The 26,325-nt window shown below is 42.0% G+C and overlaps 1 protein-coding gene across 6 annotated transcripts in view; it reads right to left on the bottom strand.

Annotated features, from left to right (window-relative positions):
- rbfox1 (RNA binding fox-1 homolog 1) overlaps window positions 1-26,325 on the bottom strand; it is a 109,404-nt gene that overhangs the window by 37,558 nt on the left and 45,521 nt on the right. For 4 of the 6 annotated variants that reach the window (XM_084072826.1, XM_084072824.1, XM_084072825.1 and 1 more), the window contains exons 5-9: window positions 20,196-20,288; window positions 15,616-15,676; window positions 13,624-13,677; window positions 6,808-6,940; window positions 2,350-2,389 (exon numbers count right to left, since the gene is read on the bottom strand). In XM_084072826.1, coding sequence (XP_083928952.1) covers window positions 2,350-2,389; window positions 6,808-6,940; window positions 13,624-13,677; window positions 15,616-15,676; window positions 20,196-20,288 — 381 coding nt within the window. The remainder of the gene's footprint in view (window positions 1-2,349; window positions 2,390-6,807; window positions 6,941-13,623; window positions 13,678-15,615; window positions 15,677-20,195; window positions 20,289-26,325) is intronic. The other 2 variants (XM_084072829.1, XM_084072828.1) reach the window with 1 other exon arrangement.

Here is a 26,325-nt window from a genome sequence, read left to right as displayed (position 1 = left end):
ATGCGGCCCGGGTTTAAATCCCACGCTATGAGCTTGCAAATTCCATGCGGAATGTCCAGTTTTTGTTACCACAATATAAAAATACTCTGTTACAAGTAAAAGGCCTGTGTTAAAAATGTTACTGAGTAAAACTACAAAGTACTGGCATCAAAATATTTTCAAACATTTTACACAACAGTGTATTTTCAAACATTTTACTGTGGTGTAAAGTAACACATTACATTACACAAGTACTGTACATAAGTAAAGATTTTAGTTTTTTTTTTCTTTACTGGAGTATTTCCCTCTCTCTCTCTTTCTCTCTACTTGTTATGCAGAAAGTCCTCTTTCACACGTTATGTCAAATAAAATAGCAGATCTACAAGCTCACAACGTGTAGCTTAGTTCTGCTATTTTTAAATAGACAACTTTATATAGCTAAGGTTAATGGTTAATGTATGTTTTGTAATAATAATCAAAATCTACAAAGTAACTAAAGTTTTCAAACACTTGCACATCGTGTGTGTGTGTGTGTGTGTGTGTGTGTGTGTGTGTGTGTGTGTGTGTGTGTGTGTGTGTGTGTGTGTGTGTGTGTGTGTGTGTGTGTGTGTGTGTGTGTGTGTGTGTGTGTGTGTCTGACTGTGCAGTGTGTGGGCACAGACAGACAGACAGTAGGGGGAGGTAGGTAGCAGATAGCAAAACCGGTTATGTTAATGATATACTGTGTAGCCTACACTACAGTATTCCAAATAAGCTGAGGAACTCTGCTATCAGCTTCCCCTCCCCCCTACAGTACCTCTGTTCCCACCACACCGTGGAACCACACATTACTGCCGGACCCTCTAGGGGTCTCGGACCTCCTGTCGAAGACCCCTGATTTAACTCACACTCTCTCTCTCTCTCTCTCTCTCTCTCTCTCTCTCTCTCTCTCTCTCTCTCTCTCTCTCTCTCTCTCTCTCTCTCTCTCTCTCTCTCTCTCTCTCTCTCTCTCTCTCTCTCTCTCTCTCTCTCTCTCTCTCTCTCTCTCTCTCTTCTCTCTCTCTCTCTCTCTCTCTCTCTCTCTCTCTCTCTCTGGAGGTCCTTCACATGAAAAAGTTTGAGAACCACTGCTCTATATCTCCTCTCCTCTCTCCCCCCTTGCACTTTGGCTAATTAATATTGACTGTTGTAAGTGAAAAGGTTAAGAAATGTTCAAAAGGTTTACTTTATTGTTTCAGTTTTTGAGAGGCTGCAGCCAGTGTGTGCAGTTCAGATTTATGTTGTTCCTGTAAGGATAATTATTGTTCCAATTCCAAATATGGAATCTGTAGCAGCAAAATACTTAAAAAGATAAAAACTGTTTTCTATTGTTCCATTAAATTGGATTCAGTTCTAAAAGGCTAAAAACTGTACACGTCTTTTTTTTGAGGGGGGGGCACGGGGAAAGTAATATAAAGTAATATGTAACATATTACTCTTGATTCCAAGTAATAAGTTATATAATATTATTACTTTTCAAAGGAGTAATAAGTTATAGGTAACATATTACTCTCCTAAGTAATATAGCCCAACACTGATTATAAAACATATACATTAACCACTTTAGCCCTATATTATACCACGGCCATTAGAAAATAGACGATCTACAAGCTCGTAGATCGGCTACTTTCAAACATTTCAGTACTTTTACTTTTGGTACTTTAAGTATATTTTGATGCCAATACTTTGTACTTTTACTCAAGTAACATTTTGAACACAGGCCTTACTTACTTTTTTAAATACATTTTGATACCAAGCGCCATCTCGTGGCTGGACGGCCACACTACACTTTCTAATCATTTCAATGGGAGGTGCCAAGAATCTGTGGGCGTCAACTTTGAAAGGTACCTGAAGAAACCTTTGAAAACCTCTGATGTCCAATAGGTGGCCGTTTGAAGATCGTGCATGAATGAACAGGTGACCACTGTATACCTAACCCTAACCGCACGCGGAAGCAACTAGTCGGAGCAGTGAGATGTCGGAATGCAGACATTACCCCAGCAGGGACCCCTTTGAATCTATATAAAGTTATGGAAGAATGATTGTTATTGCTTAAATAACTGATCTCACTGATCTTATCTGATCTCATCTCATTCTAACTTGGTGCGCTGCCCTTCCCTTCCCTACCACAGCTGACCAACAGATGTGGGTGACCAACAGTGAATGTGGGGGTGTAGGGTGTGTGGGTTGTAGGGGTTTGAGGGGGTCAGGGGGAGCGTGCGTTGAGGTTGCGTGTAGCGCCACAAGGTAACAGACCACAGGGGGGGAGGGGTATGAGGGGTGGGGGGGTTGGTGCTAGTGGTGCTGCATGCGTCGGGCATGCGTCGGGCATCTCAGTAAATCAATACTTACATAAATATCTGCACCATAAAATCCATCCTGGTAAACAACACTGCAGAGGGATGCAAACACAGACAGACAGACAGACAGACACGAAACAAACAGAACAAAACAAAAACAAAAAAAAACATCCATATTAGTGCATGTTCACATGCAGGCGGCAACTTGGCCGGCTACTGTACCAACACCCCGTTTCTTTTTTTGTTGTTGTTGTTGTTTATTTCCGCACAGAGAGAGAGAGAGAGAGAGGTTAGTCCAATCCAAAGAACACACCACACAACGTAGGGGGTGGGGGTGGGCGGGAGGGGGCGTGGGGGGAGGCGGAGCCAAAAAGAGAGGGAGGGGCAGAGGGAGGGGCTTACTGCGAGCACGCACCGCTGTCCGCTGATCTCAGTGGACAGGGTATTGCTTAATTCATACTTCTTTTACGCCGCACCCGGAAATAGCAGATCGAATATATCGTTACTGTCAGGCAGAAACCTCTTATTCTATCCTTTTGTGGGGTATTTTTGCAAATTAACGACCTACTTGATCATACAAAAGCATCAATAGTAGCAGATCCACAAGCTCGGAACGCGACACAAAGCGACGCGTTTTGAGCTTGTAGATCTACTACCTTTGCTGCTTTTGAATTTGAATCCTGAAAAGTAACAGTTTTGGACATATGAGGTTTCCACCCGACAGAGACGATATCACGACACGTTGCGACAGATCTCCACCGCGGTCACGAATAACAACAAAGCATGATCGTCGCTGTACACAAAAAACGTAACTTTTCAGGAAACGGAGGGGAAAAAAGGACCTGCGGCTGCATTCCAATGGATCCAGTGTAGTTATTATTTTAGTCACAAAGCTCTTGTTAATACTTTTTCATTGGTAGAATAAGAATATGAATAAAACCCACAGACAGACAGACTTATCGATAGGATAGTTGCAGCCCTTGTGAGCTTGTATCTGCTATATTCGCCGGAGAATAGGGATGGGTTCAAGTGGTTTTAAAGAGAGCATGTGTCCGTGTGTCAGAGACAGAGAGAGAGAGAGAGACAGAGAGAGAGAGAGAGAGAGAGAGAGAGAGGGGGGAGGCTGGGGACGCGAGACAGAGCCGCTTTGATTGAACTCTCGACAAAAGGGCTTGTATTTTCCAGCGTGGCATTTTGCGGCGGGCATTGTGACGGACCCCTGGGCTTTACGTTAAGGGCTCCTCTGAGGAGGCGCGGGGAGCGAGGCCGAGGCGGAGAGAGAGAGAGAGACACTCGGCACAGCCCTCCTTCTCTCTCTCTCGCGCTTCCAATCTCGCTGGCAATTAGAGTGGTTTCAGGCCATTTGTGCTATCTTTGATAATCAATAACGTCTAAAATGTCAGAGCGCTCCGCTCCCGCTGGAGTCATTACACCGCGTACCGTGTGACCGTCGAGTGGTGAAACACACACACACACAGGCACACACATGCACACGCACACACACACACACACACACACGTACACACAGAGATTCATAAACGTACTCGCACGCGCACACACATATATACACACGCTGACACGAGCGGTCAGATGATTGCATGTATCGGCTTATTGATAGGTTGTCATGTCAGCACCCCGCAAAGGTAGGAAAATAAAGGGTATTAATGAACACACGCACGCACGCACACACACATACTCACACATACACGCCAAACACATTTATATTACTGTAGTTGTGAGGACATCAACATTTTAGGACGGTCATTATATATGAATGCTTTTTCTGGGGCCGTTTTTAAGCCCATAACTCTAAAGCCGCAAATAGCCCGATCTACAGTACAAGCTCACAAGCAGCGTGATCTAGTATGAGAGTGACGACTAGCATAGACTCCCATTGTAAGAGTGGAATGCGGAAATGCTCTCTCTGTCTATCTCAATGAGGAAGTTCCAATGTTTGGAAATACAGCCCATAGCAGCCCGCTTTGCGGCGAGGTCAAAGTGTGATGGAACTCTCTCTCTCTCTATGTGTCTGCTCACAAGGTGTTGCAGTGTGACATGCTGTGAGCATGTAGTAAGTTTTCATTTTGAAGTTGGGACCAGGAAAGTTGTCCTCACAATGTCTGTTTCTCAAATTCTACTACTTTTGGGGAAATTTTTGGCCCTCACGAGTATAGTAATACAAGTACACACACAAACCCGGACACACACACGCACACACATGCACGCACACGCACGGACACGCGTTAGCAGCCTCTCGCCGACGATAGCCAGGTTTTCATTTCGCCTCCTGCAGACCAGACCGGTTTGTAATAAAAATGCATCCACAAGAACATTAATAATTCAGCCGTACGACCGTCGCAAAGGGCAATTAACAGGCGCTGTGCCGCGTTAATGAAAGTACAATCTGTACCGCATATCTTTCTTTGTCGAGACCGGCATCAGGACCGGCATGCGTCCAAAAAAAAAACACCTATCTACATCTGCCCATGGCCACGGGCGGCGGGAAGGGGGAGGGGCACTCATGACAGTGTTCTTTTTTTGAGACGGGTGGGCGGCGGCGTGCTTCCGCCGTCGACTTAATGAACTTCCACTGCCGCAAAACCCTCCTTAAGCGGCCGCTCGCTTTGCAGGAGTCATAACATAAAAACGTCACTGTCGGGTAGAAAGAAACCTTGTAAGTCCTCCAAAACCGTTCCTTTTTATTACTGGTCCATTAAACCATCATTTCCACACGCACGCTATGGGATCCTCTCAGGCTATGGGATCTGTAGTCATGGTTGCGGGTCCCATAGCCTGAGAGGACCATTCACAAAAAACGCCAATAAACAGCTTACATTTGGGAAAAGTGTTCATTGAGGATCAGACAGAAAAATGTGGATGAGACAGAATGGCGCACAGAGGTTCCTTCATTTTATAATAGGATATTGAAATTGTAATAAAAAGAAGTTATAGTGAAAATAGCTGATCTACTCAGTGCTTGTAGATCTGCTGTTTTCACTACTTTTGTGCGACACTCTTGTATGATGAAGTCAATTTACGTTAAAAGGAGATACGAGGTTTCTGCCCGACAGCAACGAAAAATGAAAAAAAAAAAAAAATAGGAGACGAGCGTAATAATGGTCGTTATGGAGATCAGGCCGCCCACGCTGTTAACAGCTCAACCCTGGTTCATCTCCGAGGCATCATCCAGCCCACTGGTGCGGGGGGGAGGGGGTCATCCTCAAAAAGTTTGAGAATGACTGATTCCTGTCATGATTGGCTGTGTCGGTAGGGGCAGTGGAGGAGGGGGGGGGGGGAGGGGGTTCATGTGTTTTTTTGGCAACGGGACAAAAATCCAAGAGTAGCCAAAAAACTAAAAACAAAAGTGGTGGTGGTGTTGGTGGGGGGGGTAGGTGGGTGTGTTAAAGAAGCCCCCCCTCCCCAACAAACTCCTAACCCCTCTAGCCCCCCCCCCCCCCCCATCCACTATCATCATTACCATGCATGTGTTTTTTTGCTCAAAAGCCCCGCGGTTACAAAAGGGCCAAGATAAACAACACTTCCCACAATTCCGAGCAAAGGGGTGCACGTCTTCCAGGCATGCCCATCGGTCAATTTATACATGCTGCGGTGCCGTGTGTGTGTGTGTGTGTGTGTGTGTGTGTGTGTGTGTGTGTGTGTGTGTGTGTGTGTGTGTGTGTGTGTGTGTGTGTGTGTGTGTGTGTGCGTGTGTGTGTGTGTGTGTAGGGGGTGGGGGTTGATGGGAATTATCGCTCGTTTCATTTTGTTCCTGTTTGCTAAAAAAAACATTAGTTCCAATAATTGGTTCACCGTTCAGTTACTTCCGGCTCCGCCGTCCTCATGTCGTTCAGTCCAACGACGAGAGAGGAAACTGTTAAACCATCCCGGTCGCGTAAATTCACATGATCAAGTGTCTTCTGCAGACCAGTCTGGCCCCAAGCGCTGAGGTGGGCGTTTCGCAGACATCAAAAAGTGGAGGAGCCAATAAGCATCTACGCTCAGGGCCTAGCTGTGATTGGCAGACACTGATTGGCCAGAACAGGTCTGCAGAAGACATACGAAAATGTGAATTCACGCGACCGGGATGGTTTACCAGGCTAAAAATGTACGTCATGAGCGATAACGTTTGAGGATAAGTGGCCGAATCCGTTCCCGTTCGTTCACACACACAAGACCAAATCGCTTTGAAGGAATCGCTCGTGAACGACCCACCACTAAGAGAGAGGGAGCCAGACAGAGGCATAGATTGAGGTATGAAGGAAGATTTAGAGCCTTTTTTATTCACAGGGTACAGGCAAAAGGTACGTGACAACGTACGTTGTCACGTACCTTTTGCCTGTACCCTATGAATAAAAAAAGGCCTTTTGCTCAAAAAAATATCTGAGTTTTCTTCCTTCACATCTACAACAAAGTCCTGCTCCTGAGATGCACCGGACCATGCCTGCAACTAGACTCGAGGAGCCAAGTTACAGAGACTATGACGTTGTAGTAAAAGAGGCTTGATGCTCACCCTCCGTACGCAGGGATGTGTGGGGGAGGGGCGGCGGCCCTGAACGTGTTGTAAACGGTGCGTCCTCTGCCTCGTAGGTGGGCCCCTCTGTAGGCCGCCGCCGCAGTGGCTGCTGGGTAAGGGAAGCCTGGTACTGCAGAGGAGAAGAGAGAGAAATAGATGATAGTGTTAACATTAGAGCCTGCAGTCCACACACTTTTAAATCATTACTGAAGACATATTTATTTTCTCTGGCAATTGAGCATGGTTGAAACTGGCTCCCCACCTCCCTGTTTTTTCTGCTGTGTGTTTGTCGTATTTTAAATTGCTGTATCAATGTGTAGTATATTTTTACTGTGTTACTGTTGTTCTCTTCCAGTGCTGTATAGCACTTTGGTTGGTCATTTTAAATGAGCTCTATAAATAGTTGAGTTGAGTTGAATTTGAAGGGTGTGTTTAGGATGTTGTTGCATCCGACTGAGGTTGGGGCTGGCCTCACTCCCTTTGATAAGAAATCAATAACAATGTTATACAGAAAATATTACTCCTTTGAACTATAATAAAACAAGTGTAATTGGTCAATTCCGATCATCTTCTCGCTATTGGAAGTACTTTTGAGACTCGGCAAGCCAGTGAAGAAACATTTGAACTGTTTTAAAGAATAATGATTTGCTTGCAAAATTGCAAAAAGACAAAAGAGAGAAAGAAAGAATGGACAAGAGGACGATAAAAGCAACAGAATAAATCAGTGATTCTCAATCTTCCTTTAAATTTCAAGGACAAAAGGAAGGAAAGGGACAAAAATGAGTTTTAGTTCGTCAAACTTATTAGTTTGACAAGTCCTCCCTCCATTGTTGCTGTACAACATACAGACTGGCCACAGAAACCACCTCACTTCCCATTCAAGGTCAACAAAGCGCCATCTCATCTCCTTCTCAGCTCGCCCTCGTTCTCATCTAATCTCCACAATATTTGACCGCAAACCGAAACAAAAGAGCAAACAATAATTATACGCCCGAGTTTTTTTTTACAGGAAGCCGTTTTGAATCTATACGAGATAAATGCCCACCACAGGTGTTCCTAATTTCAAACCTATCACGGAAAAGAAAGGGAAGACGATAAAGGTGCCGGTCACTATACCAACGAAAGTGGGGGAAAAAGGGCCTGTGAGTTAAGTAGAAGGAGTAAGATATGCCTTAGTATTGTTATTAACTTATCATTAATCTTAATAGAAAGGGCAGTTTTTTTTCTCCTTTTTTTTCAGTGGGAACGACTACTGCAAGGTTTAATTTGAGGGGCCGGGGGGCGAGCAGAGGTTGAGAGGGGAAGATGAAGACGTCGTCCGCAAACCTAATTATACATCTCTTCAAAAAAGGAGCTGGTAATATAATGCTAATAGAAACAGTGAATCATTCATTGACCTGATGAAAAATGGAGGCTTTAAGGAAAAAGGGTAGTTTTTTTTCCTTTTTTTTCTCTCTTCAGGACGGAGGGAGAGGTGACGGTGGTAATTGTTCCTATTCATCTTTTGTCACCTTGATTTGCTGAAGACACCTTAAAGTCACACGGATCACATTCCTCCAGCCCCCTGGCTTCTTCTTGGTACAGGCTAATTGAATGAAAGGTGGGCTTATAGGGGGACATATGTTAAATACCAATCATTTGCTAAGTTTTGTTTTTGTTTTAGAACTGTGATTCTCAAAGTGGGGTCCGGGGACCCCCAAGGGTCCTTGAGCGGGTTCCAGGGGATCCCCAGCTAAATTAGTTGACATAACGTTGCTGTTGGGCAGAAACCTCTTATCTCCATAATCTAACTTTCTATGTTTTTTTCGTAAATGAAAGCCCCACTCGATCACACTACAGCGTCACACAAAAGCATCAAAAGTAGCAGATCTACAAGCTCAAAATGCGTCCCTTCGCGGCTCGTTTTGAGCTTGTAGATCCGATGCTTTTGATGCTTTTTGAATTTGAAATCATCTGAAGCCTGTCCTGGACGGGATTCTCCAGACATAAAAACAGATGAGATGAAATTAATGATCCAACGCTACGCCAAACTCAAATGATTTGTCCTTAAAATAATAATATATATAATAATAATACAACGCTAAAACAAAAATCTTTAAATTCCTGTGATAATACCGCATGTATTTGGCTATTGGTTTCCTGTCCCGTTTGGCTTCAACGAGGCGGTAAATAAATGACCTGTTTACAGTGGTGGAGGAGTAAAAGTTGCAATGCATAAAATAATTTGCTACGAGAAAAAAAGGCTTGTATTTTAAATTGTACTTCTACAAAAGCCTTGGCATACAAATCTATGTATATTACCAAAGTAAGAGTACAAAAAATAATGTTTCCAAATGTTTCAATCTGTATAGAAAATAGTCGATCTACAAGCTTGTACTTGGTTACTTTTTGGATTTCCTTAGTATAAGATCAGACTTAATTGGTTAACATATAATAATCTAATTATTATAGAAATGTGTAACTAAAGCTGTCAAATGATTTTAGTAAAAAAAAAAGTAAAATATGTGTCTCTGAGATGAAAGAAGTAGAAGTATAAAGATGTACTTAATAACAGTTTTGAAAATGTTACAGTAGTACAGTAGAGTAAATGTACTTAGATACTTTCCACCACTGCTTGTCTACGCATTAGAGTAAAATCTACCTGTTGGAACATAACATTGTTCTCAGCTGTGTGCGTGTGCGCGTGTGTGCGTTCGTGCGTGTGTGCATATGCGTGTGGGTGGAGGGGGCGGGTACACTTTATCACCGTTTCCCCCAACACAGTGTCCCAGCGTATTAAGAAAGAAACATTAATTAATGTACACGCTTAATCACTTTCTGACACCTGCAGCTCGTTATTCATCCTCCCTCTCCCTCTCTCTCTCTCTCTCTCTCTCTCTCTCTCTCTCTCTTTCGATCTCTCTGTCTTTCGTCTCATGCGTTGCTTCATGTTGTTTTTTCTTGTCGTCATGACTCTGCGACCGGCATGTGAATTATCAGCAACAAACCCACAGTGTTTTAACAGTGTGAACCCACGGATGTTCCTGTGTGCACCTTTATGACATGGCACTAAAATCACTAACAATTCTTCAAGCATTTCACCGGATCAATTCTAGATGCAATGAATGAATGAATGAAAGAATGAATGATATTGTTGCTGTTGGCAGAAATCTTGTATCTCGTCCATATTTAAACTTTTGATGTTTTTTCAAAGCTACATAGTTGTTCAAGAGTTGTCAATAGAGCCTGATCTCCAAACTCCAAAGCTTACCGATCGGCTATTTCCGCTACTTTTGGAAGAACTGTTAAAGGGAAGTGTAAAATGAATGAATAACTACATTCAATCCATTGGAACACAGGTTATTTTTTTCCCCCATCTCCTGAAAACTAACGGTTTGGTTGGACATACAGACCTCTGACCTTCTTCACACATATTTTTCCCCCCATTGCCGAGCCTGATTTGTAGAGTTCTCAACGGGCCTGATAATTAAGGCCCGGCCCTAACCTAACTGGGCCGTCCCAAACAATTACCACAATTTTAGGCCTGAAAACCCCCAAAAAATATCTGTCCACTGTCATTTCCGTCGGCCTTACCGTTCGGCCGCTTTAGGGGGCAGTTCAAATATCTTTTTTGGGGTAATAGATTTTTTTCCCCCAATGTGTTGCGATGCATCGCGTTGTGAGCTTGTAGATCAGCTCTTTGTACCATTTCTTTCCTTTTTTAAACATAACGCTGTCTGTTTCCACCAGACAGCGATTATGTTTAAATTCCATTCATTCCTCATCTGATTTGGCCGAGGCCACCCTGTCTAATTAGTCACAACGAGTCCACACCTCGTCCACAATTAACACAATCACTGCATATTAATCAATCCCTAATTACTGATGGAAGAAAAAAGGGCGAGGCCGGAGAAAACTTGTAAACAGTCTTCTGTGTGCGTGTGTGTGTGCTTGTGTGTGTGCGTGTGTGCGTGTGTGCGTGCGTGCGTGCGTGCGTGCGTGCGTGCGTGCGTGCGTGCGTGCGTGCGTGTGTACCTGTAACACTATACTTGTGAGGACCAAATGCACAAGTACTGTAGCATTAGTAGAATTTGAGATATTGTGCGGCAAATTTTCCAGGTCCTAAAAGCACAGGGGTGTTTCCTACATAGACTCAGTTACTTGGTGACCCCTCCTTCTGTCGGAGGCACGCCGTCTCTGGCGTGCTTGAGCAACGAGAGGCAACGCCAAACAAGCCGTTAGGCGAGCGAGTCACCACGCCGAACGTTGCGAAGGCCGCTAGAGCCGACTCAGCGGCGTTCAAGTTATGTACCGATAGCGACAGAATCGTAAATTACCCCCCCCCCCCCTAGGCAGTGCCAGCGGCGAGCACACGTCCATTGTCCTTCAACAACACAGCCGTCTGCGCCTTGACTTCTTTTTTAAAAACATGTTTTTGGGGGCTTTTATGCCTTTATTTGGACAGGACAGTAGGCTGACAGGAAATGGGGAGAGAGATGGGGGGGGAGACATACAGCAAATGTCCCCTGGAATGGGAGTCGAAACCGCGACACGCTTATGTGGTATGCGCCAAGACCGCTAGGCCTGCGGACGTACCTGTGCCTTCACTTCTGTGCGCTAACTGCGCTTGCCCGGTGTGGGCGGGCTATCTACTGCGACCCGGTAGTGAAACACACGGTCGTGTCCTCAAATGGTTGTTTTTTATTGTAAAAGAATAAAAAAAAATTGAGGATTTATATTAGGCTTACAAGATTCAGGCAGGGGGGTTAGATTATAGGCATTTAGGAGTTTAGGGGTTGGGCTTAGAGTTTGTCTCTATGTTATACTTAGTTGCGTTCCTGTGCCGCTCACCAAAAATGTAAAGTCTGCAAGCGCACAAAATCACTGTCCTAACATGATGATGTCCTCACAAGTATAGTAATACAAACGTGTGTGCATGCGTTTGCATGCACATGTGTGTGCACAAAGACACACAAACACACTAAAGCCTGATTTACTCTTACGTGCCGGTGTCGTACACCAAAAATAGTCAATCTACAAGCTCACACCCCCGTCACCCTGCGATGCTGTTATGAGCTTGCAGATCGGCTTTTTCTGCCGGCACACAAGACAGCACGCACAAACGGAGTATAAATCAGGCGTAGTAATTGTGTTTTGCCCGCCTGAAAGGCGAGACAAAAGCGAATCGATAGGGAGCCATTTTGTAATTAAAAGAATGTGCGGCTGAATTAGGCAAACGACTGTCGGGAGAAATTGGAAATATTGATTTTAATTTATAAAATACATTTGAGTCCTTTTGATGTCCTTGCAAGAGAGCGAACAATTAGCTTTCTCTCTCTCTCGTCCTTCGCCGCTTTTACTTTGCTCTTCTTCCTTTCTTTGCTGTCGGGCAGAAACCTCGTATCTCCACGCCTATCCACGTTCTTGGGGGGTTAAATGAATGCCCTACTTTGTCATACTACAGTGACAAAGTAACAAAAAAGCTCCCAACAAGAGGTCACGATGTGAAGCATTGTGAGCTTGTAGATCTGATACTTTTGCAAATAATAAATACTAATAATAATTACATTGAAAATGAAAGTGGTTAAAGCCTCACTATGTAACTTTTTTTTAATGAATAAAATGTAATTTTGTCCAATCCGTATGGTAGAGTATGTTAATACAATACAACTTATACAATTGGGGTGGTTGTATTTGGTCTCCCCGCTCTTCTATTGAGACATTTAGATCGTGTCAAAGGTCATGTCTCACCTACAGACACAGGATCTGACGCAAATTTTTACCTGACGGTCAAGATTCAATTTATCCCCTGAGCAAGCAGGCCGGCTCTATTAGCTCAATGGTAAAAATGTCAGCAAGTAAGCAGGAAACCGGGTTCAAATCCGGCGTAGAAGAGGAAAGTTACATAGTGCTGCTTGAAGATTGTCTGTGGGTTTGATAAATGTTGACCAAATCAAAAGTATTAACAAGAGCTTGTGATTAAATCATATCTACAATTGGAAAAACCTTTTGAACATACAAGGTTTCTTTCCGACAGCCACACTTACAACTCTATTCTCCTCTGCTCTGCTCTCTCGCTCTTCTTTCTTTTGTTTCTCTCTCTCTCTCCCTCTTCTTTTTTTTTTTTTGTGATCTGTCTTTGAGCCTATTATCATAAAATCATGATATTTTTCAGCATAATGGACCAAGGTTAATGACAGAGAAGAGAGCAAGGTCAGCGGGGAGGACGGAGGGCAGAGCTGAGCAGCGGGGGGTGGGGGGGGCGTGGGGGAAGGGTGTCCTTAAAAGGATCCCTCAAAAAAGATCTGTGTCGTGTGCGTGTGAGTGTGTGTGTGTGGTCACAACGCGTTGTAAGCTTGTAGATCGGCTATTTTCAAATAGCCAAAGTATATAGGGTTGAAGTGGTTAATGTTAATGTATGTTTTGTAATAATATGCAAAATCTTCAACGTTTTCAAATAATTGTAGTGAAGTAAATATAGTACAATATGTGTCTCTGATATGAAATGGAGCAGAAGTAAAAGTATTGAAAATTGGAAATACTCCAGTAAAGTAAAAAAAATACCTCAACATTGTACATGTACTTAGTTACTTTAGTGCTATACGTGTGAGGGCCACAACAAGTATAGTAGAATTTGACAAATAGCCATATTGTGAAGACAATTTTCCTGCTTCTCACCAGGGGAACAACTAGGAAAACGCATCAAAAGCAACATCAAACGTCTCAAAATGAAATGATATGCCGTGCGTCAGACCAACAAGGCTATAATATCTGACAGAAATGTGTGTGAATCACAAAACAGCAGGTGCATATCCGTGATTGTTGTCTTCTTACCTGCATAGAATTCAGGACTGTAGACAGCACCAACCACTGGATTTAACTTCCAGCCTATGTAGAGTGAGACAGACAGAGAGGGACAGTGAGAAATGTACAGTATATATTTTCAGACACATTTGTCACCTATATGCAGTGGTGGGAAAAGTACACAAATTCTATACTTAAGTAAAAGTACCAATACTGCAATATAAAAATACTCTGTTACAAGTAAAAGTCCAGAATTAAACATTTACTTGAGTAAAAGTACAAAAGTATTGGCATCAAAATGTACTTAAAGTACCAAAAGTAAAAGTACTAAATATTTGAAAATAGCCGATCTACAAGCTCACAACGCGTCGCGATGCGACGCGTTGTGAGCTTGTAGATCTGCTATTTTCAAATAGCCTATGTATAAAATAGGGCTAAAGTGGTTAATGTATGTTTCATTATATCATAGTTTATATCTGAAAAGTAACTAGTAACTAAAGTTTTCAAATCATTTTAGTGGAGTAAAAGTACAATATTTGCCTCTGAGATGTAGTGGAGTAGAAGTAAAAGTATTGGAAATTGGAAATACTCCAGTAAAGTACAAATACCTCAAAATTGTACTTAAGTACTTACAGTAGTTAAATGTACTTAGTTACTTTCCACCACTGCCTATATGGACTTGAAAAAAAAATTAAAAAAATATATAACTTATTACATTGTAAAATAAGATGGTTACAGACATACAGACCATTAACAACTTAAGCCAGTGATGGTTCCCAAACTTTTTCGCTCCAGACCCAAAAGAGAAATTTGATGTCTCCCTGGGACCCAAACTAGTGAAAAATAGAAGATCCACAAGCTTGTAGATCTGCGATTTTCTTAATTATCGTCATATTTTCTTTTTACATTTACGGAATTTCTTTATGTATGAAGCATGTTGAAAAATGTTATGCTGAACATTTTTCATATTCTTCTGTTTTACTTAAACAAAATGTAGCAAACAAAAAATGGAATTTTACTCGTGACCCATAAAAACATGTCTATGACCCACAAATGGGTCCCGACCCATGTTTGGGAAACAGTCTGGGAAACAAGTCTTAAGCCATATATACAGTACTCCTTTTACTTTCACTGTCACACTGTGTGATGTGACTAAATTCAGCTAGACATCAAGCTGGCCAGATTGTACGATTGTACAAACATAAATGATAATGATCCAGTGTGTGTCTGGCTTGTGGGCGGCGGCTATGTCACACATGGTTTTGCAGAGTATCGTATCACTGACTGCATCTGCTCACAGTGCTCAGTATGACACTTGGAAAACACACCGGCCTCTAAACATGACAAATCTGTTGGATTGTTTCTCTACCATGTGGAACCGGGAAGACTGATTTTGTTGGCTCTTTTGGACTACAACAGTGGTGGAAAAAGTACTAAAGTTTTTAATACTGCAATGACACTCTGTTATAAGTAAAAGTCCTGAATTATAAATTTACTTAAGTAAAAGTACAAAAGTATTTGTATCAAAATGTACTTAAAGTACCAAAAGTAGAAAATACTCATTATGCAGAATGTCCTGTTTCACAAGTTTTCAAGCCAATCTACAAGCCAATCTATATCTACTGTAATCTCTAGCCAATCTACAAACTCATAGAGCTTAAGACTTTTTTTTGTATGTACCTCCCCCCTTCAGGGATAGGTTATAATGAAAACGTAAACAAACAAACAAAATCAAAAACCACCACAGAACTTCAGGGGTTCTGTGATGTTTAAAAAATGGCGGATCGACAAACTCGCAACGCGTTGCGTCACGTTGTGAGCTTGTCGATCGGCTACTTTCAGCAAAAGCTTTCCCCACAATAACAGACAACAGAAAATACACCCTCAGGGACTCCAGTTACCCATGGGGTTTAAGTGGTTTAAAAAAACAGAGCCAATAGTTTCTGATCCAAAAGCTATCCTGAAGTGTTAATAATAATAATAATTAGAACATCACATGCAGCATCAGGGCGAGGGTCTCACCATTTGCATATGGGTTGACGGTCTTTTTATTTGTCATTACTCGGGCTGTGGCGTTGTTGACCTGGGTAGAGAAAACCATTCCATGAAGTCATGATGACACGTGGACACAGGCCCTGATCTAATCGCTTAACCCATTAAGACCTGAGACCTGATTCTATAAATGTCTTCTAAATCAGTAGTTCTCAAAACTCCCCAAAATGATATGTATTTGGCCACGGATCCCCCCAAAGAGAAGTTTTGTGTAAAAACATTTAGAATTTGTTCCCACAAATCTTCTCTTCTGGTCTTCTTATTCAAAGTTTTTCAAACACTTTCAAGATTTTTCAAATATTTAAAAAAAATAGCAAATGTACAAGCTCGAGCTGTGAGCTTGTACATCTGCTATTTTTTGAATAGCCAACGCTAAAATCTAAAATGACACAGAATGCTTTCCCGGTCTTAATGGGTTAAGTAAACCTGCATGCATGGTTCTTTTCTCCCTAATGTAGCGAACAAAGACAACTCTTCAAAAACACATCTGCAGTACATTTCATCATGGCAAACATCCATATTATTTGTGTTTCGTGTCACCCCCCCCCCCCTCCCCCTCTAAAGAAACAGCATACACATACTTAAGAAAAACCACATCCAAGAGCAAAATGATTTTTCTTTTGCATATTTTTTCAATTTATAAGGACTTTCCGGCATGCTCTGCTACCCAGCCCACTTTACGAGAAGTTTTTTTTTGGACAAAACACAGGTACAGACACAAACGAACAAAGAGAGTCAAAAATACACAGATGCACTTGTACAAAAACAATGAGAAGCATAATATTCTGGAGATGTTGTAGGAAGCATGCGGAGGAGGAGGTAGGTTAGGGAAGGGAACAATATGCAACATCCAGTCAACCTCGAGAGAGCGAGAAAGAGTGATGCTTCATTTATAGTCTGTCGCATGACGCGTCGTGCGTCAAAAAAACAGCAGACCCACAAGCTCGTAACGAGCGTCGAGCTTGTAGATCGGGGCTATTTTCGGCGCGCGACACCGCCATACGATGAAATATAAATCAGCCTGTGAGAAGGAACCGATGTGAAGGGAAGCAACGTATAGCATTCACACTCATCAGACCAAGTGCCTTTTCTAGAGAAAATTCATTGCAAATGTAACTGGAACATTGTGAAAAATAAAGAACGAGAAAAAACAAACAAACAGAGAACAAAAAACAAACAAAAACAAAAATCGATCAAACCAACCAAGTCAATCGGTCAATCCGTCAATCAATCAATCAATCAATCAATCAATCAAACTGATCAAATCATTCCAGCTTCAAACCACGGCTAAACAGGTAGGATTCAAATCAAAATAAAAGTGGGGTGCATTTGTCGTCCAAAAACAAGAAGAGAAAAGACAAAAAAATAAATATAAATAAAAATAATAACAATCAATGGGGTTTCCGACAGTCCCAGAGAGAGGTGCAAACAACAAGTCAAGTTCATGTCTCAAGTCGGATTGGCTCACGCACGCAGCTCCAAAAGGAGAAACACACTTAGTGAAGAGACACGCACGGTCCGCCGTCAACGCAGGAGAAATAAATATATACAGCATCAACCCAACCACAATTCAAAAAACAAGAAAAGGTCATGTGAGTTTCAGCGTGGCAAACGTTCCAGAGAGAGAGAGAGCGGGAGAGAGAGAGAGAGAGAGAGAGAGAGAGAGAGAGAGAGAGAGAGAGAGAGAGAGAGAGAGAGAAAGAAAGAGTGAGAAAGAAAGAAAGAGCGAGAAAGAAAGAGAGAGGGAAAGAAAGAAAGGAAGAAAAAGCTGGCAGAATGGCTCGCTCACACTTACCATGCCCAAACCTTTTGGCCCCGCCCACTTGTTTGTGTACTGTTACCATGGTAACTGTGTTGAGCGGGGGGCCCTATACGAGCTACCGTTGGAAAAGATGGTGAGGAGGAGGAGGGGGGAAGATGAGAAAGGAATAAGCAGCATCTTAACTCAAGTGGCCAAAAGCAGTTTTTTTTTTGTAATAATCCGCAATCATTCCAGTTCCAGCTGCATAAAAACCCTCTCTTTCAACTCCGGGCCTGACAACATCACATTCTCACTCTCAAGTAGTACTAATGGTGACGGCTTGGGACGACATCTGACCATACGGCAACATTTGACGTGACAGGACCCTCGTCACGTCATTTTACAACGGTCCCGGTATAGGTAATCCCTTCTAAAAACCTCTGCTAAAAAACGACCGAAGCGTGCCGTCTTAAGCAAACTTGAGCCATGTGAGGCAACGCACTTTTGTCAGCTTCAGCCGCCTCAGCGACATCTGAGTCACGTACCGATAGCGACAGAATCGTGAATCACCCCGTGTCCCCCGTCAACATGCCACGTCGCGGGCCGTTCCCCTCGCGTCAAACGTTGCCGTATGGTCAAATCCGTCCTAACTCGTCACCCGCTTGACGCCGACGTGCGTGAGAATGCTTTGGAGCATCCCCTCCCTCCCCTAAATAAACACTCGGGGGCAGCTGCCACGTTACATCATTGCAAGCTGCACAATTGCTGTCTTACAGATGTGAGTCAGGGAAATGAGGAACCTTATGCAACAGAGGTGTCGTGAGTGCGACGTCGAGTGCGGCTCGACGTTGTCTATTGCACCTTTATCTCTGAGAGTGCACACGTGTAATCCGGAGGGACCCGTAAGGGTTACACTCTCGGGGGTTCAAATGAACACTCAGGATTTTACAGTGTACTTAGCGTTATTGTAGCATGTTCATTTTGTCTAGAGCGCCACAGTTAAAAGCCTTTTGAAGTCTGCCTTTTGTGGCCGCGTACACACAAGAAATTCAAATGGGGGTTAAGGTCACAGCACTAACACAAGCACTAACACAGGTCCATTGTGATGTGAGGTTTTGAAGTGGCCATTACAGCGTCATTACAGTGTCATTAGATGCCCTTGGGGAAATGAAATCAAATTTGAAACCCTTCACCCTTCAAATGACTTTCTTTTGGAAAATGTAGATTTATTTTTTTCTTTTGTTGCCCAAAGGTCACCTCTAATCCCCTTTCAACCGAGATGTAAATACCCATAATCCCTTTTCCGTTCTCCTTTTGTTCCCCCCTTAAGCAACAACCAAATAAACTCGGAGAATACACTTTTTGACACAGAAAGAAAATACATTTCTAAAACTTTTCTGAGGTCAGCCTCATTGACAATACACGCTCAAGGCTCAAGAATTAAAAAAAAAGGGGGGAAAAGGTCAAAAATAAAGAAAAACAAGCAAAGTCTGACATAATAATAACAACAAGAATCAGATGGTTGACATGACAGACGATGTAAATGCAAGTTAAAGGTAGGGTAAGTGACCTTTTTTGTATTAAAATGTTTGTTCAGTAACAGGGGTCTCTCACCATCTCTCCAGCGCTTTAGTCAACAGAAAAGGCATTTATGGGTCAAGAAACCAATTTCTTCAAATCAGGAGAGAACTCATACATGGATACAGGATAAAAACAAGTTAAATTGAAAGTGATGGCACAAAGAATAGAGCAGACAAAATTGAAATTGGAACACACAAATCTAAGCTGATAAATGGGGTACTCTCTCGTGATTGGATGAGATTAGCAACTTACCTGAGAGAAAAAACAAACAAATATTTTCTGTTTATTAACCAATAGTTAAATCATCATCTATAGCTGCCCTTGCCAGCGATTCTGAGCATTTTCACTAACCTTTGAAAAATCATAGAAGATCCACCTGCCGATCGCTTTAAAAGACCTAGCCGAGTCTTGTGGAATCAGAGAAAAAAAAACTGTGCCACCGCGAAAATCCATTCCATAGTTCTGGGCAGTGAAAGTGGCTTATTTTCGCCAAAAAGCAACAGAAAGCAGCGACTTCTTTCTCCTAAACCCTTTAACATAAGATCGGACAGTGCTGGGTTTGTTGTGATCACATTATTTCCGGGTCTACTGTTCTCCAGAAGTCATAGGAGCACTCATAGGTTGGCGAACAGCGCCCTCTATTGCGCAAACCATTGGAAACACCACACACTCGTCAACTCGTCATTGGCAGTGTGGACCAGTCGCAGTCAATGTGTTAAAGAGATGGAGAGACGGGGAGACCTCTGTAGCTGAACAAACACTCTATAGCAAAGTTTACCATCAGAAGATAGAGCTTTTAATAAAACAAAAACATTTCACTTACCCTACCTTTAATGAGACGAGAGGGGGAGGGGGGATTGGAGGGGGTGGGCTTGGCGATGGCGTAGCACTGGGTGGGGTGTATGAGTGTTTGGGGGGGTGGGGAGGGGGGGGGGGGGGGGTGAGTCAGGTTGACATCGAGACGTGAGGACACGGTGGAAGTTGTCAACACACACCCACAGACTCACGAGCGTACTCTCTCACACACACACACACACACACACACACACACACACACACACACACACACACACACACACACACACACACACACACACACACACACACACACACACACACACACACACACACACACACACACACACACACACACAGATAAGAGGGATAGTAAGGAAGAGGAGGAGGATAGGGGGGGACGTGGATGAAAACATAGCAGAAAGTTCTGCACCTCTATCTTGCGGCCCTCGACCACCGTGCCGTGTAGCTTCTCCCGGGCCCTGTCGGCGTCCGCACTGTGCTCGAACGTTACGAAGCCGAAACCCTGAGAGGGAGAGAGAGAGAGAGAGAGACAGAGAGAGAGAGAGAGAGAGAGAGAGAGAGAGAGGCATGTAATTTGAGTATTTTTTACTGATTGAATACTTTATTGAAAATGATTTCAAAAGCATAAAAACCCCAATAAAGCCCAGAGCCTTTCATTGTGGTCATTTGGGAGGACGGGATGCAATGTGCGAAATCCTCAAAACACGACAAGGACAAAAATAATTAAAGACCTTAAAATGAAATAAAAAAACATTAAAAATAAAGAACCAGCTTTTTTAATGAGAATTTCACAATTTCAAAAGAACATGATCAACTTAGGGTTGGAAGGTTAAAACCATTCCACAGCACTGCTGATGAGTACAGGAAAGGGTTTTGTCCCATACAGCTCTTGAAACGGCAGAGTACAAAATCAGCGGAACTACCCTCATGCATGGTGGAATACGAATACCTGTGAGTATATCACTGTCCCTGGAAAAGTGCTTGATTTCATGCAACAACAGCTGTCAACAACGGCTTCCTTCAGTACACAAATATCCTTAGTGTTAATTTAACTCAGAGTGTGTACAAATGTAACCAGATGGGCAGATTTGTACACACTTTGAGTTACAAATGGCAGCGTTGCCAGGTCTGCTTATACTGTGTATGCAACTTTGGGCTTGTTTTTCTGTAAAGTTGCTCGTAGATATTGGTAGTTGCGGGCAGATCTACAAGATCATAATGCGTCACTTCACATTGTGAGCTTGTAGATCTGCTATTTTCTAATATCCAATGCACATAGGTTTAAAGTACTCATGTCGCCATTCAACTCTCTAGATGATATTTTGTCATTCACAATTGCTATGAATTCATACATATTTTAAAGGATCACTGGTATCTCAGAATGATGAGGTTTAATGATGTGTGCTGTTTTCTTATTATTGTAAAAGTGAGCCTCATTAACATCCATTAGTCTTTTTTTATTATAATGGAATGCTTTGAATATTTGTTTTTCTTACTCCTACGTACACGCCCAGGGTTCAATTTGTAAAAAAAAACTAAAAACATTTTCTTTAACACAAAGAAATTAAAGCAGCACTATCTAACTTGCCTCTTCAACCCTGGATTTGAACCCGGTTTCCTGTGCAAATGCTGACATTTTTACCATTGAACTAATAGAGCCGGCCTGCTTGCTCAGAGGATAAATTGAATCTTGACCATCAGGTCAAAATTCGTGTCAGATCCTGTTTCTAGGTGAGACGTGACCTTTGACACAATCTAAATGTCTCAATAGAAGAGCAGGGAGACAAAATACAACCACCCCAATTGTATAGTAAGTTATATTGTATTAACATATTCTACTATACAGATTGGACACAATTACATTTTATTCATAAAAAAAGGTTACATAGCGCCGCTTTAATATCATGTTACTCAGTATCGTACAGGATTTTATAACCCAGGACAAGAGATGAGCTGCACACAGCAAATAAGTATACATAAAGCTAGTAATCAAAACAAATTGATACCTTTTAATGGACTCATAATAGAGCAAATGTAGACAAAACAACATAATCTGATTGAGCTGCATTATGGCATGGCATTAGCTAGAGGAAAAAGAGAAATGATGAAAAAAAAAATGACATTAGCCAAATTACTCAGAAAGGCATTAATGGATATAAAGCAATTTGAAACAAGCGAGTTGAAAACTGCCTTGCAGCTCATCTCTAAACGTTTAAAGCAGTGGTGGAAAGTTACTAAGTACATTTGCTGTCGGGTAAAAACCTCTGATCTCCATATTCTAACATTTGTGTTTTTTGTAAATGAATCCCCTACGCGATCATACTACAGCGTTACACAAAAGCATCAAAAGTAGAAGATCAACAAGCTCGAAACGCGGAGCTTGTGGATCTTGAGGATCTTGTGGTAGGTTATTGTGGCCTCCTGGTGGCGCTATAACAGGCCAATGTGAAAAGGGTGGCATTTCTTCCTAGGCCTAGTGGGAATGTGCGTACAAAATTCCACGGAAATCACTTGCTGCGTTCATGATTACAGGTTTTGCCATCTGCTCTGAGGAAGGCTAATGGACTTGGACGTCTTGTATGCTTATTTTTTAGAGTGCCGCTGTTTTCCACTTGTCTCAGGTGGTTATTTTTCAATTAATTATTTCTGCAGCCGAGCACCCACCGCTCAAGAAGAGGGGTCACCCACCACTCTTTTAATTTGGTACTTGATGTATATTTTGATGCCAACTCAAGAAACATTTTGAATACAGGATTTTTACAGAGTATTTCCACATTGCGATACTGTTACTTTTACTTAAGCAAAAGAAACAAATCTGAGTACTTCTTCCACCACTGGTTTAAAGGAGTCATCTTTGATAAAGTCAGCGAAGGTCCTTTGTAAGTAGGACATTTAGCTGGAGCGATATCGATCAGCCATGATTATGTGGCTTGCCAAGAGAGACTTGGCGAGACAGACGAGCTAATGAAATAGGTTGGGAACACACCACTCAATCACGCTTGAACATCAGTTTAAATGTCTGTGTCAATATGATAATCATATTGTCCCTCTTCATGCGGTCGGGTCATCATTGGAGTAAATATCTTCAATACATGACCAGCCACAAGGACCTGTTTACTGTCAACGTAGGTCAACGTTTTAAAAGATGCATTTTGCCCTTTACATTTCATGACTTGAAATACTTTATTCAATTATTTCTCAGAACTAAGGGAAAGTAAGCCCATTATAACCGGGAAAGCATCTGGGTGTCCCTGGAACAAAATATTTTGAGATGGGCGGGTCCACTGCCAAATACATAATTCTGGGGGTCCTTGACATGAAGAGTTTGAGAAAGACTGACATTGAAACATACGTTTTTCAGAAACTGTTAAGATTTAGAATACATTTTTAGACACACAATACATTTTAGGCCTCAGGTCTACATTAGTTACACGACGAGGAGAATTAACTTTCCAGTACTTTAAGTTGTCCCTGAATCAAGAACAGGCACAAACATGTCCTCAACTTACTCCTAAATTATCTTTGGCATTGGCATTGAAGATGTGTCAAATCTTTCAGGGTCACAACTCACAACAAATGGGACACCATTCAAAAGGGAAATAAACAGGCATTCCAACGGTATAAAAGTTATTGCCAAGGAGCATTGATTGTTACAGAGAATCCGCCAAAAAAATAATTTCAGAACTTTTTGATACGTTTTATGTAGCGTTTTAAGAGTCTGTATTTAAGTCCTGCTAACAGCCCTTATAGAGGCCGTGCTGCCCCTTACACCCAACTGGTAAACGTTTGCCAAGGGTGGCAGAAGAGGAAAGGCCACTGTGTCACCATTATCAGCAGGGGTCATGAACTGGGGATCACGAAGGAGCACAGTGAAATAGAACCCAGAGGAAACGTGTGTCACCGGGGGGTCATCAATATGTCGGTACATAAATGTGTCCGTGGCAAGACCTGGCCTTGTCCGTGGCAAATTTTAGATAGTTTTTACATAACATTCTCATTTTGATCATAAGACCCAATTACTGAATGTCAGTCTCCAGGTTTTCTTCAGAATATGTATGACACTGATTTACTATGACACTATGTAGGGCACATTAGGAGTTCACTAGGACAATTCGTATCAACTTCTTCTTCTTTTTATTTTCAAGGACCCCCCCATAACTCTGAAAGTGTACAAATGGAACTAAATGGACCCTACGGATCCATTTGATTCAATTTGTACACTGAGTCACAGACCTGTAATGGTCATTTGGGGCTATAGCTCTTTATATGTTTCTGGTCATATTACTGTCCGCTCATTTGCATGTCCATGGCAAAAATATAATTTGGACGAAAAACGTCCAGCACAAGCCAGCATGGCGATGACCCCTGAATGTCACTGCACGGTGAAATGTGTGGGAATCCAGCAAGTAGTTTATGAGATATGTAATGAACTGCGGATCGTGTTGCCGATCTACATGCAAGCTTTTAGAGATACTATTTTCGGAGCATGACACTGGCTCGCAACCAAATCAGGCCTTGCGGTGCAGATACTGTACATTAAAGCAGAGCGAATCACCTTCACCGTTTGATGCTGGTGGGCGTGTTGGATAAAATCCAAGCTGTTTAAATGTTTAATCCATCCTAGAAGCACCGATGATCTCCAGCACCTTTCACCGCAGGATTTATTTAGTTTGTTTCTTTGCACCAATTCAGAGAGGCTGTTAATGCTCCTGGTGGGTTTAACAAATATATAAACAGTTTGTCTTACAAAACGTAAGAATGGAACTTTTTTGACAAATGGGTAAGCTAAAGGTAATAATAATAATCAGTGATAGAAGAAGCACTCACATGGTTTACTTAAGTAAAAGTATCAATACTGCAATGTAGATATACTCTGTTACAAGTAGAAGTCCTGTATTAAAAATGTACTTGAGTAAAAGTGCAAAAGTAAAAGTAGTCATTGTGCAGAATGTCCCATCCAAAATGTTAAAACATCTTCTGAAAATAGCAGATCTACAAGCTCACCATGCGTCGCATTTTGACGCAGTGTTGTAGATCTGCTATTTTCAAATGGTCAAAATATATATATACTGTAGAGCTGAAGTGGTTAGTGTGTTTTGTAATAATAATCTAAATATGCAAACTAACTAGTAACTAAAGTTTTCATATAATTGTAGTCGAGTAAGAGTGCAATATTGTCCTCTGAGATGTAGTGGGGTAGAGGTAAAAGTATTGAAAATTGTATATACTGAAGAAAGTAAAACATAACCGAAAACCGTACTTGAGTACATGCACTTAGTCACTTTACACCACTTATAATAACTGTGGGTGTATTGCATTCTCCTGTACAGTTAACATAATGCTGGCGCACAGAAACACCTCAATGACACAAACCCCACCTTTAACCTTCATTATTACCTTCAGCTGCCGTTTATCCGTCTGTGAATAATACCCGTGAAAAGTTATCGTCTCCTCCCGTCAATCTGGAGTGGTGTCGTGTGTCACTGACGAAACGCTTGCTACATTTTTGCCACTCTGTCATATTCAGCAATCTGATAGGCCGCCGCCCGGGAAAATTGGCTTCTTATTTGCATATCGATGCCGTCGGGCAGAAACCTCTTATCTCCATAATTTAACGTTTTGTGTTTTCTACTTCAGATATTTTACTTAAGTAAAAGTAGCAATACCACAATATAAAAAGACGCTGTTACAAGTAAAAGGCCTCTGTTCAAAATGTAACTTGAGTAAAAGTACAAAAGTATTGGGATCAAAATATACTAAAAAAGTTAAAGTACTAAAATATTTGAAAATAGCCTATGCACAAAATAGGGCTAAGGTGGTTAATGTATGTTTTAAGTAATTAGTAACTCAAATTTTCAAATAATTGTAGTGGAGTAAAAGTACAACATTTGCCTCTAAGATGTAGTGGAGTAAAAGTAAAAGTATTGAACATTTGGAAATACTCCAGTAAAGTAAAAGTACCTCAAAGTTGTACTTAAGTACAGTACTTGAGTAAATGTAATTAGTTACTTTACACCACTGCTACAGCGTCACAGCAAAGATTTGAGCCTGCTACTTTTGCTACTTCTGAATTTGAATCCTGAAAACGAACAGTTTTGGACATTATGAGGTTTCCACCCTGACAGAGACGATACGGTCTCAACCTTTTTTTTGACTCTGTCCTCATCTGCTCCGCTTCGCTGTCAATCCCTCAATCCGTTTGCTCGCAATTGCCGCCTACTTTCTGTTGAAAAATAAAAAGAATAGCCCCGCTCCGCCTACACGTATCTGTACCGTTAAAGCTCGTTACAGCCATCAGAGCCCAGAGCCAGTTAAGAGGGTTTTTTGTGTGTGTTTTATCCTGCTTTTAAATATATTTTTGGGGCTTTTATTTGCCTTTATTGACAGTGGAGATCTGACAGGAAACTGGGAAAGAGTCAGGGAGTGACGCGCAGCAAAGTTCGGGAATCGAACCCGGAACTCGCTGTCACGCTGCATCACAGCACACACAGTACACGCTTTAACCAGTGTAGCATAAGCGCCTGTCCTTTTGACAGATA

Source organism: Gymnoscopelus microlampas (assembly GCF_963454915.1).
Source record: "Gymnoscopelus microlampas genome assembly, chromosome: 11".
Classification (NCBI taxonomy): domain Eukaryota; kingdom Metazoa; phylum Chordata; class Actinopteri; order Myctophiformes; family Myctophidae; genus Gymnoscopelus; species Gymnoscopelus microlampas.
The sequence above is the reverse complement of the archived record's forward strand: the minus strand, read 5'-3'. Positions and strand labels throughout refer to the sequence as shown.